Source organism: Dasypus novemcinctus, chromosome 24, assembly GCF_030445035.2.
Source record: "Dasypus novemcinctus isolate mDasNov1 chromosome 24, mDasNov1.1.hap2, whole genome shotgun sequence".
Classification (NCBI taxonomy): Eukaryota; Metazoa; Chordata; class Mammalia; order Cingulata; family Dasypodidae; genus Dasypus; species Dasypus novemcinctus.
In genome coordinates this window covers 42,534,137-42,548,310 of record NC_080696.1, presented here as the reverse complement: position 1 = coordinate 42,548,310, position 14,174 = coordinate 42,534,137, and the positions used below count along the sequence as shown (strand labels likewise).

At 51.1% G+C, this 14,174-nt stretch overlaps 1 protein-coding gene across 3 annotated transcripts in view; it reads right to left on the bottom strand.

Moving 5' to 3' along the window:
• Positions 1-2,162: 2,162 nt before the first annotated feature.
• Positions 2,163-14,174, bottom strand: part of PPP1R16B (protein phosphatase 1 regulatory subunit 16B) — a 96,852-nt gene continuing 84,840 nt past the window's right edge. For all 3 annotated transcript variants that reach the window (XM_058287083.1, XM_058287084.1, XM_058287082.1), the window contains 7 exons: positions 13,617-13,720; positions 12,244-12,368; positions 9,700-9,825; positions 9,124-9,199; positions 8,244-8,373; positions 7,986-8,154; positions 2,163-6,809 (listed from right to left, as the gene is read on the bottom strand). In XM_058287083.1, coding sequence (XP_058143066.1) covers positions 6,300-6,809; positions 7,986-8,154; positions 8,244-8,373; positions 9,124-9,199; positions 9,700-9,825; positions 12,244-12,368; positions 13,617-13,720 — 1,240 coding nt within the window. In that variant the 3' untranslated portion in view covers positions 2,163-6,299. The remainder of the gene's footprint in view (positions 6,810-7,985; positions 8,155-8,243; positions 8,374-9,123; positions 9,200-9,699; positions 9,826-12,243; positions 12,369-13,616; positions 13,721-14,174) is intronic.

Below are 14,174 nucleotides of genomic sequence, written 5' to 3'. Positions count from 1 at the left end.
GCTTTTATATGCAGCTTTGAATCAAACCGGCCCGCGCCATTGGCCGCGCCCCCCCGCCCCGGCTCTCCCATTGGCTGCGCTCCCCGGCCCGCCCCTCTCCAACAGCCGCCCCCAGCCGCCTCGAGGGGCCGGGCAGGAGCCTCCACGGCCCCGCCCCCTGGGGTGCTATTGGCTGCCCCATGGGCCCGGCCTCGGCATTGGCTGCCGGTAGCTGCCAACCCCTGCTCTCGTTTCGGGGTCTCTTCGCGGGATTTAAACTTGGACGCTCTGAGGCTCGCCGGGTGTAGTGGCTCTGCGGTAGTGAGGGACCCGGCCGCGCCTGAGCCGCCGTGAGGCCCCGGGCGGCGGCGAGGGACGTGGAGCCCATACTGAGGCCCAAGAACGCTGTCGCAGCGCGTCCCCTGCGGCCCGCCTCACAGCTCGGTCCTTTTCCGCCCTGGCAGTCAGGCCTTGGCGGGCTTCCCGGGCGCACTGACGGGCCTGGCGCTGCTCCCAGACCCTCACAGCTTGGGTGTGACCAACCATGTTGCCATTGTCCCTGCAGTTCATTATTAATTTATTCGTTCAGAAAAATACCGGTCGGCCATAATAACCAGTCCTTTGATTACACCCTTAACGTCCCGTGTTGTTCTCTCATTTCCTGGTTTTCTTGGCAAAACCCCAACCATGGCAAAAACCAGCGGCCCCCCCACTTTCCACCTGCTCCTGCAAAGCCATACATAGGTGGAAAAACACAGGACTACACTCACTGGTTGTGCTTTAAATTCACAACTTTAAGTGGGTGCTCCAAGCTGCCTGCAAGCCTTCATTTTGCTCCTCATTCACTCTACCTTTTCCTCTCTCCTTACTCTCAGATGAGAGCTTGCTTCCTATTTCACTGAGAAAATAGAAGCAACCAGAAGAGAACTTGGACACACTCCCACCACATCTACCCACTGTCTGATCTTAAGGACAATCCTTCACCCGGGCACCAGCTTCCAGACTCTAACCCATAACTTCCTTGCAATTTTCTCCTTCTGGATCAATTTTCCTTTTTCACTGGCTCATTTCTATGAGGATACAAACAAGCAGAACTATTTTTCATCCTAAAACAACCCTTTCTTGACCCTACATCCCTTCAGAGTTACTTCCCCATTTCTCTGCTCAGTTCACAGTAAAACTTCAAGAGTTGTCTTTACTTGCTGTCTCCGATTTTCCTCCAATTCTTTCTTGAACCCTCTCCAGTCAGATGTATACCTTCATTACCCTGTACCAAAACTTCTTGTCAAGGAATCTCCACATTGCTAAATCAGAAAGTCCATGTTTAGACCACATCTTCCTTAGGTAAACAAGAACATAGGTAAAATTGTAAAGTGCCTTGTGAGAAGTAACCGCTATTATTTAGCAGCCAATAAACTTTTAAAATTAATGAATACCAGCTGCTGCTAAGACACGTCTCCTTCTCTTCCCAACCTCTCTCCATCCTCAGCCTGTATCTGAAGTTTTTAAAGCCCAAGTATGTTCCTGCTCTGGCATCCAGTGTCCAGTAGGTTGCAAGAGAGCACCATTTTCCTCCTCTTCCAAGTCACCAATGAACATGACGAGAACTAGGGCTGTGCAACCACATAGCTAGTCTATGCTTCTATTGCCTGAGACATAAAATAAGAATTACCAGGGTCTTACGTGCTGAATTGTTGTAGTAAGGTGAAGTACTATATAGTTTAATTCCTTGATATAAGCCATATGAGAATGACTGGGGGTGGGGGGAAGGAGAGGGAAGGAGACAGAACAAGACAGTGCACTGCAGGAAGGAGAGAGAGAAGAGGGTCATCCCTTTTACATCTTAATATGTCAGGAGACAAACCTTTGAGAAATTGGGGTAAATATAAGGGCTATTTTATGCCCCCATGTCAATTCCAAAGGAAATATTTGACAAAGTAAAGGTTATTACCAACCATCACCTTTTCTTGAAATTCATCCGGTTTCACCATCTCCCAGTCTAGTAAGACACCTGCTCCATGTCTGAGCCCCCAGAAGCCCCTCTGCTGCTTCTGTCTGGAAGAGGTCTCTGTGGTGGGGACAGAAACTGGGAGGCCTCATCCACCCAGACACCACCCCTTTGTGAATTCAAGTCAACAGAGTCCATGTGAGCTCACCGTAATGACCACAGTCACACTAGCAGGTGTTATTAAAAGGAATTTAATAATCTTAATTAAAAACTCTTAACAGCAATTTCTGTCACAGGCCTTGGCAGCTGGAAGCAACTCCAGGGACAAGCCCCCTGGGATGTGGTTAAGCCACAGTCTTGCACATGAGGCCCACCATTGCCACGTGGTGAGGAGCTACCTCAAAGTTACTTCAATACAATATCAAAGATCCGCGAGTTTTTTTAAAAAAGTTTTAAATATATTAGACTCTCTTGATTGCCATTTTTACACAAAGCTGCTGATACAGTATACAGAGTTTTAACTTTTTTTCACATAAAATACATTTTTGTTAAGTGTTTTCTGTACATCAGTGGCTTCTGGTCTGGTGAATTATTGCGGAGGGCTGGGGGTCTGCAGACTTCAGGATGCGCAGAGCCAAGCCCCCCGCTATGGCACTTGCAATGCCCATGGGAAGCAGGCCCTCTGGCCAATGAGACTCCTGTAGAAGAGGGGCTATAGCTTCTGGCAAGGGGAGTCACTTCTGTGGAGTCATCCACTGACCACATGCCCCTTTGCTGTCTCCCTGCTACGAAGAGCAAGAGTTAAATAAAGTCTTTCTGGGCATCTTGTAAGGAGCACCCTTCTGGAAAGTATCCCAGTGTCCTACTCTGGGAGAGAGTGCTCAAGATCAAAAGGTATCCAAAGCCAAAAACCAAAATGATCTCATGTTATTACAAAGCTAGCAAACTGGGGTGGGACAGAGGACACACCTTTGTTAACTTTTCTAAGTCCCTTGAAGTTGATCAAATGGTACAGAACAATTCTCTCAGTGCTGCATTTCTACTGTGAAATCTTCAGGAGACCTGGGTCTGGGTTTCAGTTCAACATCCTTGAGATACTGGCTAGGAACTTACAATCTGGTGACAGCCATAAATTTTCAACTGTTTGGGGCATAGGGTGGGAGCAGGGGCCAGAGCTCACCAATCACTCCAGGTGAGCCATGTGGCACCTGATTTGGAAGTAGCCTCCTTTAATCTGCCAGGAACTGCCACCAGACCTGGGTCTCTGCAGGAGCAGGGCATCTGGTCAAACTTGCCAACCTCCTCCCAGCTCCTTCATCCACACCTGCCAGGGAAAAAGGCAGCCTCAAGGGGAAAGGCTTCAGTGTTAAAAGGTGAAGTCCCTTTATCTCCCAGTTACTGTGGGATTGAGGACTGAAAAAAACAAAAACAAAACAAAACAGCGAGAGACAAAAGTTTTAAGAACCTGAGATGCATTTGGCAGCAAATTCCAGCTTCGTTATTCATCCAAATGCTGACCTCACACCCCTACTCAGGCCATCCCCTAAAAATGCTGGCCATCCCAAACGGACTTGGGATGGTGTGTTCCTGGAACCCGAGATCTGGCATCTGCACCTGATGACATATGTTATCCATATGAGGCATGGCAGCTGTTTCCCAGCTAAAAGGATTCACACTCTAGGGCTTCTAGGAGCTGACAAGCAGAGGGATGCTGCACCAGGATGTGGTCATTCTGCCTCTGGTGAATTGAATGGGCTGTTGATGCCATGATCTTCAAGGGATGAAAAGGTGAAGAACAGTTTTCCCCACTATGTTGTGTTCATCCTTTATCCCCAGAACCTACGCTAGTACCTGGCATGTCAGCTACTCAGTACATCGCATGAGTAAATAACTGAGTGGCCCGGCCCCGAGGCTGTTCCCCAGCTTGTGCCTTAGTGCCTAGGACACCCACAGGGAAAGCTCCCCAGGGACTTGAAGCCCTAACAGGGACTGTGTTACTCCTGATTGAAAACACAGCTTAATGTCAGGAGAGTTACCTCTGTCTGAAGTTGGCTCCTGTCAGGGAACCAGCTGGGATTTCCTACCTTCTGGGTGGGAGAGGAATGGCCCAGAAGGAAGGAAGCCAGTGGGGAGGAAGAATGGCCACAGGCTCAGGGTGAGCTACAAAGGCCTTTGGTCACTGGCACCTGAGCAAACATATCTGAAAACCATATTCCTCTCCTGAGAGCATGTGGCTTCCCTGGGCACATCCACCATGCAGCCCCCTCAGCTCAAGAGGAATTCCAGTGTCAGCTGAACTGAATACTGTTTTAAGCCAAAGGTATGTGTGTCTTGTCTTGGGTCACCTCCACTCTGCTCTGGCCATAGGCTGGGATGATGGGAGCCTGCCCGAGAGCTAAAGATATGAGAGGCTTAATGCACATATCTGCCTGCAATCTCCTGAGTGGCCCTTCCAACTTAGTCTAGAACTGTCCTGAAGTTGGGGTGGGGTGCAGGGAATCTAAACCAGCCCAGGCTCCCAGAACCTGGTGCTGGGACCCTCAGTCCACCCAGAAGCCACCAGGGACACAGTGACTCTCCAGAGCCCTCTGCTCCCCAGCCTAGCTGCGCTGTTCCTGGTGAAGCACAGCCAGGTCCCTTGGGGTCCAGCTCCCTCTCTTGGTTACAGAGGACTTGGGGTCCACAGTGGGGGGCTGGAACAGCAGACAACAGACCCCATTTTTAGAACAGTGGCATAGGAGGGACTCTTCTAGACCCTGCCCCAGGTGCCCCTCAAGGAGAATTTTTCATAGGCTCAGAAGGAAGTTTAAAGAGAACCCATATTTGTTCCCCAAACACCAGAATCTGGACCTAGGGGGCCCCTTCAGAGCTCTAAGGAGGTAGTTGTAGGACAAATAAAAAGTGCTCAGAGCAGGAAACAAGCCCACAGCTTGTCAGTTACCCCAAGAGGTTTTGGCTAAACCTGTGGACAGCACCCAGACTCACAGGCAACAAATCTCAAAGGGGCTCATGAGAGAAAGCAGTTGAGAGGCAGAAGGCCGCTCCCAGGATCAGCAAGACTGGGGTGATGAAAATCTGGGGCAGGACTGAGTCTCAACCCCAGCCCCACTGTTGCTTTCCTGAATGCAGCATGGGGTGTCGGCCTCGGGCACCTTGGATTTGCAGGCTTGGGGAGTCACCACTCTGGTGGAGCAGGTTGGTAACCTCTAGGCCAGACAGGAACTCACAAGGGTCAACTTGGCAACTTGTCTCTCCAAGCATTCTGGAAAAGGCAAAGCTGGATCTGGGTCCTGAGCATTCATCTGCCATGTGAGGTGGGAGGGTAGAAACAGCTGAGGTTCCTGGACTGAAAGAGCCTAAATATTCACACATATCAGCCAGGGTGCTGGGTTCTGTCGTGACCAGAGAGGTTTCCACAAATTAACAACACGGACTCATACCAGTCTCTGGAAAAATCCTTCCAACTGAAACTCCTCACTTAGCTTCATTTTTCCAACACCAACCAGTAAAACCTATTGATCATGATGCTATTCATGACAGAAAGCAAATTCAATGAACTCCACCCTGGAGCTCTACAGCCTAAAAGAATTTGTTTTTATTAAATGTACTTTGGAAACACTGACTTTGCTCCTCTCCTGATACTTCCATCCAAGAGCAAAATTTGATTGGGTCATTTCAGAAATAGAAGAGCTTGCTTTTCCACCTTGGCCGCTGGCTAGTCACATAGCTCGTCCCCGGCCCAGGCAGGAGGGCTGCTCCAACAGGGCTCATCCAACCCCCGTGGTCTGCAGCTCCCTCAGAATGCAGAGAGGACTTCCTGTCCCTGTCAGGTGTGGATGGTGGCCCAGACTCTGGTAGGACTCTGAGCACGACTGGGGTCTCAGCTTCGCAGGCCCCCTCCCCTGCTGAAGCCACATTGGCAGTGGTGACTGAACTCTGAGTCGGTACCTCAATCTTCTTGGAAATTCATTCAGCCCCACCTGCTTCCCATGGGCTCAGGTGTGTCATTCCCATGTTTTGTGTGTGTGTGTGTGTGTGTGTGCTGATAGGTGACATGTGCATACTGATCCAGAGAAGCCTTTACCAAGAACAGAACTGGGATCCCAAGCCCGCCCTCCCAAAATCTGATGGCAGGCGAGTCAGGAGGCCGTGTATGGGCCTTGTTTCAGATGGCAGACAATGCAGCAGAAGCAGAACCAGGAGAAATGGCGACACTACACGCAGCTGCGTGAGAGGTGGGGTCGGCATTCCTCTGAAAAGCGGAGCCCACCTCCCGCCAGCTGCCCTCAGATGCCTCCCCAGCCATGGCTGCTGGGTTGGCCTGGATTCCAGGAACCCTTCCCAGGCATCTCTCTCCTCCAACACATGGAGACTAGGAGATGCGGCAGCAGCCATGGACCTTCTCCTCCATCTCCTCCATGGGGGCCTTGAACTTCAAGAGTGGAGGATCCCCACTGGTGACTGTGTAATACACTGAGGTCCCATTGCTGCTGTACGGGGAAGTTCTGCCTCCGATCAAGGGGGCCTTGCCTTCACTGCTGCCCTCGCCCGTCCTGGTCATGCCGCTGCCCAGGTGTGAGCTCAGGAAGGGGTGGCTGAGCAGCTTGGCTGCAGCTCGCTGCCGTTTCAGCTCCAGAAGCGTCTGGGGGCTCTGCTCCTTGTAGCCACTCCAAGGTGGGGTGGTGTCGGCCACGCCAGGGCTGCCATAGGCCACGCTGTAGTCGGGCACCTCATGCACCTTCCAGACATCCCCGTTAGACAGTGCATACTGGTAGGAGCTGACTGGAGCCCGCAGGCCATTCTCAACAGGTACATCTAGTTCACCCCGTGGGAACTTGGTAGAAAATTCAGAAAGCAGCACAGGCTTCTCCAACCTCGGATTCTAAGAGTGAGAAGGACAACGTTATGAGGCAGCTAGAAGAACTGAGCCCACTACCCACCTGCACCTCTCTTGGGGGCATTACTGTTTGGCCCAGCCTTCTAACCATTTTCCCTTCTGGATAACAGGGGACCCGTTTTCCTTCAGGGAAACCACCACTTCAATCTATGTGCTTTGGTAGAGCTGACCAATTCCCCATCCTTTGTGCACTACTGCATATAAGTTGTACCTTGGTTACAAAGAAAAGGAAAAAAGCATAGCTGGGAGGCCTCTAAATGGCAATTTGAGTGGGGGAAGTCCAATAAACCAGAGTGTAGGGGTTGCAAGTCTGGTGCAGCGGTGCTCAGAGATGTACTCACCAAATGCAATCAATGTCTCATGATGATGGAGGAGGTTGTTGTAAGGGGAGAGGAGTGGGTGAGAGGGGTGGGGGGTATATGGGGACCTCATATTTTTTGAATGTAACATTAAAAAAATAAATAAAGACAAAAGAAAAAAAGGCAATTTGATTCAATTTGCACCTCTTTTCTCCCATCCCCAAAGCCTCTGTGTGCACCATCTCCATCCCCAGCCAGAGCTTTGATGGGGATTCCGGTCAGCAGGTGCCTTCACCCCTGCTGCTGAGACAAGCCTGCACATGACCTCCCTCTAAGCTGGGCAGCTGGGTCCCATGGAGACGTGTGGGCACCCTGGGCAGTGAATCAATTTGCATCCTGCCTGAGCAGTATTCTCTAGAAAAGTGTTCAGCTGCTCAGTGTGTAGTGGAAAAGCCAAAGAACAGACGGCTGCTGGTACAGTCAGCCTCTCTGGCCCCAAACTCGCTCACCCCACCCAGTGGGACAGCAGCCAGTCTAAAGCTCAGGACCACTGGCTGTGACTGCAGTAGGCTTCTGCAAGGTCCTACCAGCAGTCGCTTGCTTCCTGTCAGTTACAGGGATCCTACGCTCTGCCAGAGCTCCCAGTTGTGACCCTCACTCCCTCTTTGCAGGGGTGAGACTCCTCAGAGCACCTCATTAACCACAGGAGCTTCTGCCATCAGATTGTATCCAGCTGGTTTAGAGGCACTGCCCAGCTAACCTCCCTCTGAAAGCTCTGAGATGAAGAGCCAAGACCAGGCTGAGGACTTGTCACCCTCCCAAGGCAGCAGCTGGCACTGGGCCAGGGCATGGGGCCACTCACAGGGTCCTTGTTCTCTTGGTCCGTCCTGGTCTCCCTGATGTCCCCATTGTAGGTCGAGGTCCTCTGATCTTCAGCTGCGCTCCGCTGCTGCCACAGTATGGCCTCTCCCTCATATTCCTTCCTGTATAGGTTGGTCCTGTCTGACAGGCTGGCTCGACGCACTACCTTCCTGAGGGGACAGAAGGGATGCTGGGAGCTGTGCCCAGGTGACAAGATGGGAGCATGCCTGGGGGCCCCTGGCTGCCCTGCCCGACTCACCCACGGCTGCCTGCGCTGGACGTCCTCCGGCTCAAGGACGACTTGTGCCTCAGCTGTGACTTCATGATGACGTCATGCTTGTGTTTTAGCTCTAGGAGCAGGACCTTGAACTCCTCCTCCTCACACAGGTCTGAGGGGGCAGAGGAGCCAGTTGTAGGGAGACGCCCAGAGGCCTGCAGCCCAGTGCTCCAAACCAGGGGAACTGCCAACCCCACTCCACTGAGGCAAGGCTCCTTCTCCCCAGCATCATCCTAGCATCTTTTAGGGCATGCAGGGAGGGGAGGACACAAGAGTCTTACTTCCTGGGTTAAAACCCAATCCCTAGAGGAGCACAGGATGGGGGAACCCAAGTTTCATGCACACTCATAACTCCTAAGGTTCCCAGCTATGGCCAAGGGACTCCCACACATTTTATTATTTCCAATAGAGTCATCAACTCTCCAATGATTCAGGAAATATCAAGAAAAGCAAGCAGTCACTCCATGTAGCCCCAGTAAGAAATTATGTGAAGATGCTGAGAAATCCATATACCCTACCCATTCAGCCCATATAATCCTTTCATTCAATTATCCATCTATTTGCTGACCCAGTCATCCATCTACAGATTCATTCTCTACCCACCCAGTCACTTATCCATCCATCCATCCATTCATCCACTTATCTGTCCACTTACCCATCTACTTACCTATCCATTTATTTATCATCCATATCTTCATCTGTCCAATCTATCCATTTATTAATCTATCACCATTAATGTATCTATTCATCAATATAGCCACCCACACACCAATCTAACAGTCTATCCAACCAAACATTCATCCATTTATCCATCCACCCATCAAAAATTGATGGACTTGTAATGGACTAGTGCAGGACTTACCTATTGGCATCTCATCCATGGAGGTCCTAGCACTAAGACTGGCCCCATGGGACACCAATAGCTCTGCCATCTGCATCTGAAACACAGGAAGAAGTATACATTCTGCCTGCTCAGGCTCAGAAAGCCTAGAATGTGGCAAGAGTGCCTCTTAGGATGGGACCCAAAGAATGGTGGGGTAAAGCTGGTGCCCAGGGAAGGACTGGCACCCTGGAGCTATGTTGGGAGTCCTGGACCCAATGGGCCCAGGGCTTGGCATCTCCTTCCAGCATGTCTGGGCCAGCCAAAAGGCAGATGAAGGAGAGATTGACCTGACTCTCAAGCTGTCAGACATCTAAGGAGGGGCTGGTTAGGCTGTAATCAGAAACCACCCAAAGCAGAAGCATTGGGGATTTTCTAAATTGGCAAGTTTGATTATCATCCTGTTAGGACATAACTTGTCAAGCATTTTTGCAAACTTTCTAGGCCTTGCAGACACAGTTTAAATGCGTCTCGTGTTTCTTCTGAACTATTTGGCAGCCCAAAGGACATGGTGACAGCAAGTTGACCCTCCTCCACAACCCTGTGGGTGGTAACTACCTGTCCCCAGAAGGCAGCTGCATGTAGGGGCTCCCAGCCATCCCAGTCCTTCACATCCACACGCACTCCATGGTCCAGGAGGAGCTCAGCTGCCCTCAGATATCCGTTGGCTCCGGCTATGTGCAGCTGAAGGAAGGGTGAGAGGTAAGCATTCCCTAACAAGTCTGGCTCCATATTTGGAGGCTGGATCATCCTCTCCCCCACCCAATCCCAGAGCATTCTCAGGGCCAGCAGAATGGAATAGAGTGAGGTGTAAATACTAGCCACAATCCAGAGGCTAATTAAGACCTAGAAGGGACAGTAGAGAGGTGAGCTCTTCCCACCATGGGTGGTCATCAAGCCCATGTGGTTAAGGCAACAGCACTTACTGAGTCCTGACTAACAGGTGCTAAACCCTGAGGGAAGGGAGCGCAGAGGTCCAATCTGGTAGTTTCAAAAGATGGCTGCAAATTCTTCAACATACCTCTCTTTAAAATATGAAGCCTAATTCATCTCCCCTTGAAGTTGGGCCAGGTGGAATGACAAGCTTCTAACAAACAGGATATTGTGGAAGTGGCAATGTGTGATTTCTGAGAATAGGTCATAAAAGTCCCTGCTATTTCTGCCTTACAGTCTCTTGGATCACTCACTCTAGGGGAAGCCAGCTGCCATGTTGTGAGGACACTCCAGCAGCCCTGAGGAGAGGTCCTAAGAAGGCAAGAAACCAAGGCCTCCTGCCAACAGCCATGTGAAGGAGCCATCTTGGAAGTGGATCCTCCAGCTCCAGTAGAGCCTTCAGATGACGGGAGCTCCAGTCAATATCTTGACTGCGGTATCATGAGAGACCCAAGCCAGAACTATCCAGCTAGGCTGTTCCCAACTCTGTGACCCATAGAAACTATATGAGATAACAATTGTTTATTGTTACTATAAGATGCTAAGGTTTGGGGTAGTTTGTTATGCAACAATAGAGAACTGATGTACCTACTAAGAGAAAGCCCTATGTTGAGGTCCCAACTCACCTATGGAGCACCAGTCAAAGCCACTAGTAATGGATGCCCCATTGCAGGCCTTACTTGTACTTGTTCAATGGGAATAATTAAAGTATACCTATCTCCCAGAAAATACATAATGTTTAGCATATGGTGAGCACTCACCAAATGGTTAATATTATTTCAGAGAGCCTACATGATGACCAGGTGCCCCATGAAGGTGGATAAAGGAAAGAGGATGAGGCATGGCAAAGAGAAACCAACTGCCAAGCCAAGGTGGAAGATAGAGGTGAAAGGCCACAGAGGCCAAAATGTGGGGTCTCAGTGCATGGCTGGGAATAAAAAGGGATGACTGGGAGAATAATACTGATAATAGTAATAATGATAATCGCTAATACCCATTCAGAATTTATGGACTCTGGGCTAAGCAGTTCATGTGTAATCTCATTTAATCCTCACAAAAGCCCTGTGAGGAAGGTACTCTTTCTATCTCTACTTCATTGGGAAGACCTGAGACCTGGCTGGTGCCTGGCCCATGAGGGTAGGCCCCTGAGGCTGGCCCCAGCCCAGGAGGAGGCCCTGGTGTCTGGAGGTCTCAGTCAGGTGGCCTTGACTCCAGACCTCAGCGTTCAGCCTTGCCATCTGGCCCCATCCTTGAATGCTGGGCCAGTGAGCTAAGCAGGGATCCAGTTAATAGAAATAGGGAAGAGAGAGGGTGGGGCTCAGGGACCAGGTGGGAGAAGCCTAATTATTTCACCTGGGTCACCAGGTCAGGCCTGAAGGGCGGTGAGGGACTTGGTCCTGCTGAGCTCAACTTGGCGAACTCCAGGTCCTAATGTCCCTGTGTGCCCGTGAGCAACGCAGAGCCAGGGCCCAGGCATCCGGGGGAGGGGGGCTTCCACTGCCATGCTCTTGATTTTGACTTAGAGGCTACAGAAACTGGCTCCCCAATACTGGGCTGCATGATGCTATGAGAGCCCATGAGGCGAGATCAGGGAAGGCTTCCCCAAGTCACTGACATGAGCTGAAAGGATGAGTAGAGTTAACCAGGCAGATTTGAGAGAGAAGAAGGTCCCACTGGCATGGGGGATGTGCTCAATAAATGTTTGTTAACCTGATGAATGGACCGATGGATGGAGGCATGTCTAGGGCTATCTGGACCCTCAGGTCAGGGAACCCAGAGGAGGGACTGTTGCAACAATGTCAGAAAGAGCTGACAAGGCAAGGCAGCTATGGTCATGGGGCAGGAAGGGAGATACTGGGCAGGGAAATGGACAGTGCAAAGCAAGATGGCCTGGGCAAAGAGATGAATGATTGCGCCAGTCCTTGAAGGGTAGGGGGCATCCTCGGAAGGGGGGAGAATGGTGAGCCCAGGACTGACCATTTGGAGCCTGAGGTGAAGGGGGAACTTGGAGAAGGAACAGAGGGAGCCAGATTCTCAAAGCAGCAACCTGGGCTCCAAAGGGGATCTGGAGGAGGTCCAAGGCCACAGGCAGGCCCCTATTGCAAAGGCCTAGACCCTTGGTTCTAGTACTGGCCCCCCAGGACCAACCAGCCTGGCCCATGTCCTCACCAGTGTGGCCCCCTGGGCGTCAATCCAGTCCAGGTCCTGGCCGGCTGCAATCATACAGTGGATGTCCGCAATCATCTGTTGCTCGGGTGCTGCCCGCATCTCGTTGATTTTCTCTTGGGTGATGCCTGCAATGGGGCAGAGAGCATTTATTCAGCACTCCCAGGCCTAGGCCCCAAGGGAAGGGGGAAGGGAGGGCAGATGAGAGCGGCAAGGCTCCTTCTCCCCAAGCTCTACCAGTCAAAGGGACAGACAGACATGGCTATATAGACCACTGTGCCCCTGGCCCAATGGACACACATGCCATGTGCTGGCCCACAGAACAAGGCACTTGGTGTGCATTCTGTTAACACTAGTTACTTCTGTGCAAGATGTGCTTCTAACTGGTAATCCCTACGATCCACCTTTTCACTTCCACCTGCCCAAATGGCTCCAATCTGTTTGGTCCTGGCCTGGCTCACCTCCCCTGAGCACCCTCTCTGGCCAGGGTGTCTGATAGTTTCTTTGCAATTTGTAAATTTTAATGTTTCCCATTGACTTGTGTTTTGCACAACTCCCCAGTAGAGTGTCAACTCCAAGAGAGTTGGGAACTCAATGTCACATTCACAGTTGTGTTCACAGCACCAGGCAAAACAGTCACCAGATTTTTGTCACAGGAATGACTGAATTAATGAATAAGTTACTTTCACATGAAGAGTTGAATGAGCTGAGGAAGAGGGACTCAAAAAAGACATTTTCAAGCCCTGAATCCCTGGCTAAGAAGTTTAAGTGCTCCTGGCAGCTACAAATTGCATTTAAAGAGAGTAGCAGCATGCTCTAAAAAATTGGGTAGAATTCAGGGGCAGTCTGTAAACTTGAAAGGAGAAAAAATTTCCTGGGGAGGGCGGCCCTCTCTGATTGTTGCAGCTGTTTCCTCTCCCAACCTCATCTGTGAGCTGAGAACAGCTCCTGTTTTGTTTATCTGGGCCCCTGGCAGCCAGCGGGTGCCTGACACAGAGCAGGCATCCGCAAATGTTCTTGATTTTTTATTATTTTCCCAAGTGGGAATATATCTTTATTGTGAACGTTTTCGGGACTGAACTGTTACAGGTAATGAGGAGACAAGGCCGGCTGAGGCCTTCTGCCCGTGGGTGACAGGGATAAGAACAATACCTCCCTTCTGCCCCGTACATTTTCTGGGGTCCTTTCGAGTCCTCATCTTGTTATGCACACTGGAAACAATAATAATGAGGCTCTATCCCGTTTCCTGGGTGCTTAGCACAAGGGAGCAGGCACTGGGCACAGAGCTGGCTAATCCATTTACCTGCACTCACTTAAGGGGTAATTGTGGCAACACCGCACTGCGCCCGCTTTATAGATGGGGGGCCTGCCCTTACCCTGGTACGCCATGCAGGTCTCAATGACATCCAGGGTGGGCTCATCCTCGCAGAGGTCATATGGCATGTTCCCATCAGAGTTGACGGCCAGCAAGTCAGCTCCACTGCAGAGAAAGGGCCAAGTGAGGGCCAGGGTGCCATGGCCAGGTCTGGGCTGCCTCTGCCCTCCCATCTCTCACCCGCACGCCAAGGTGCACCCTGGCAAGGGGATGCTCGTTGCTGCCCAGCACACAGCCAGATGGAGGACAGTGGCTTCAGCACCCTGGGGGTCCCAGGTGGGATGATCCAAAGTCCCAGGAGAGCTATCCCAGCAGACTTGCCCCAGCTCCCCACTCTGTTGAACCAGCAGGCAGGCCCTTGAGGACGGGTGCCAAAATCCCCCTTGGGGACAACAAAAATAATATTAATGGTGGCAGCACCATTTACCAGGCACCTATTTAGAGCCAGCCCTGATCTAAGTCCTTCACACGCATCATCTTATCGAATCTTCCTAATAGTCGTCTTGGGTTGGTACAGTTAGCCTCTCACTCAGGGGGAAACAGAGGCTCTGAGAGGTTT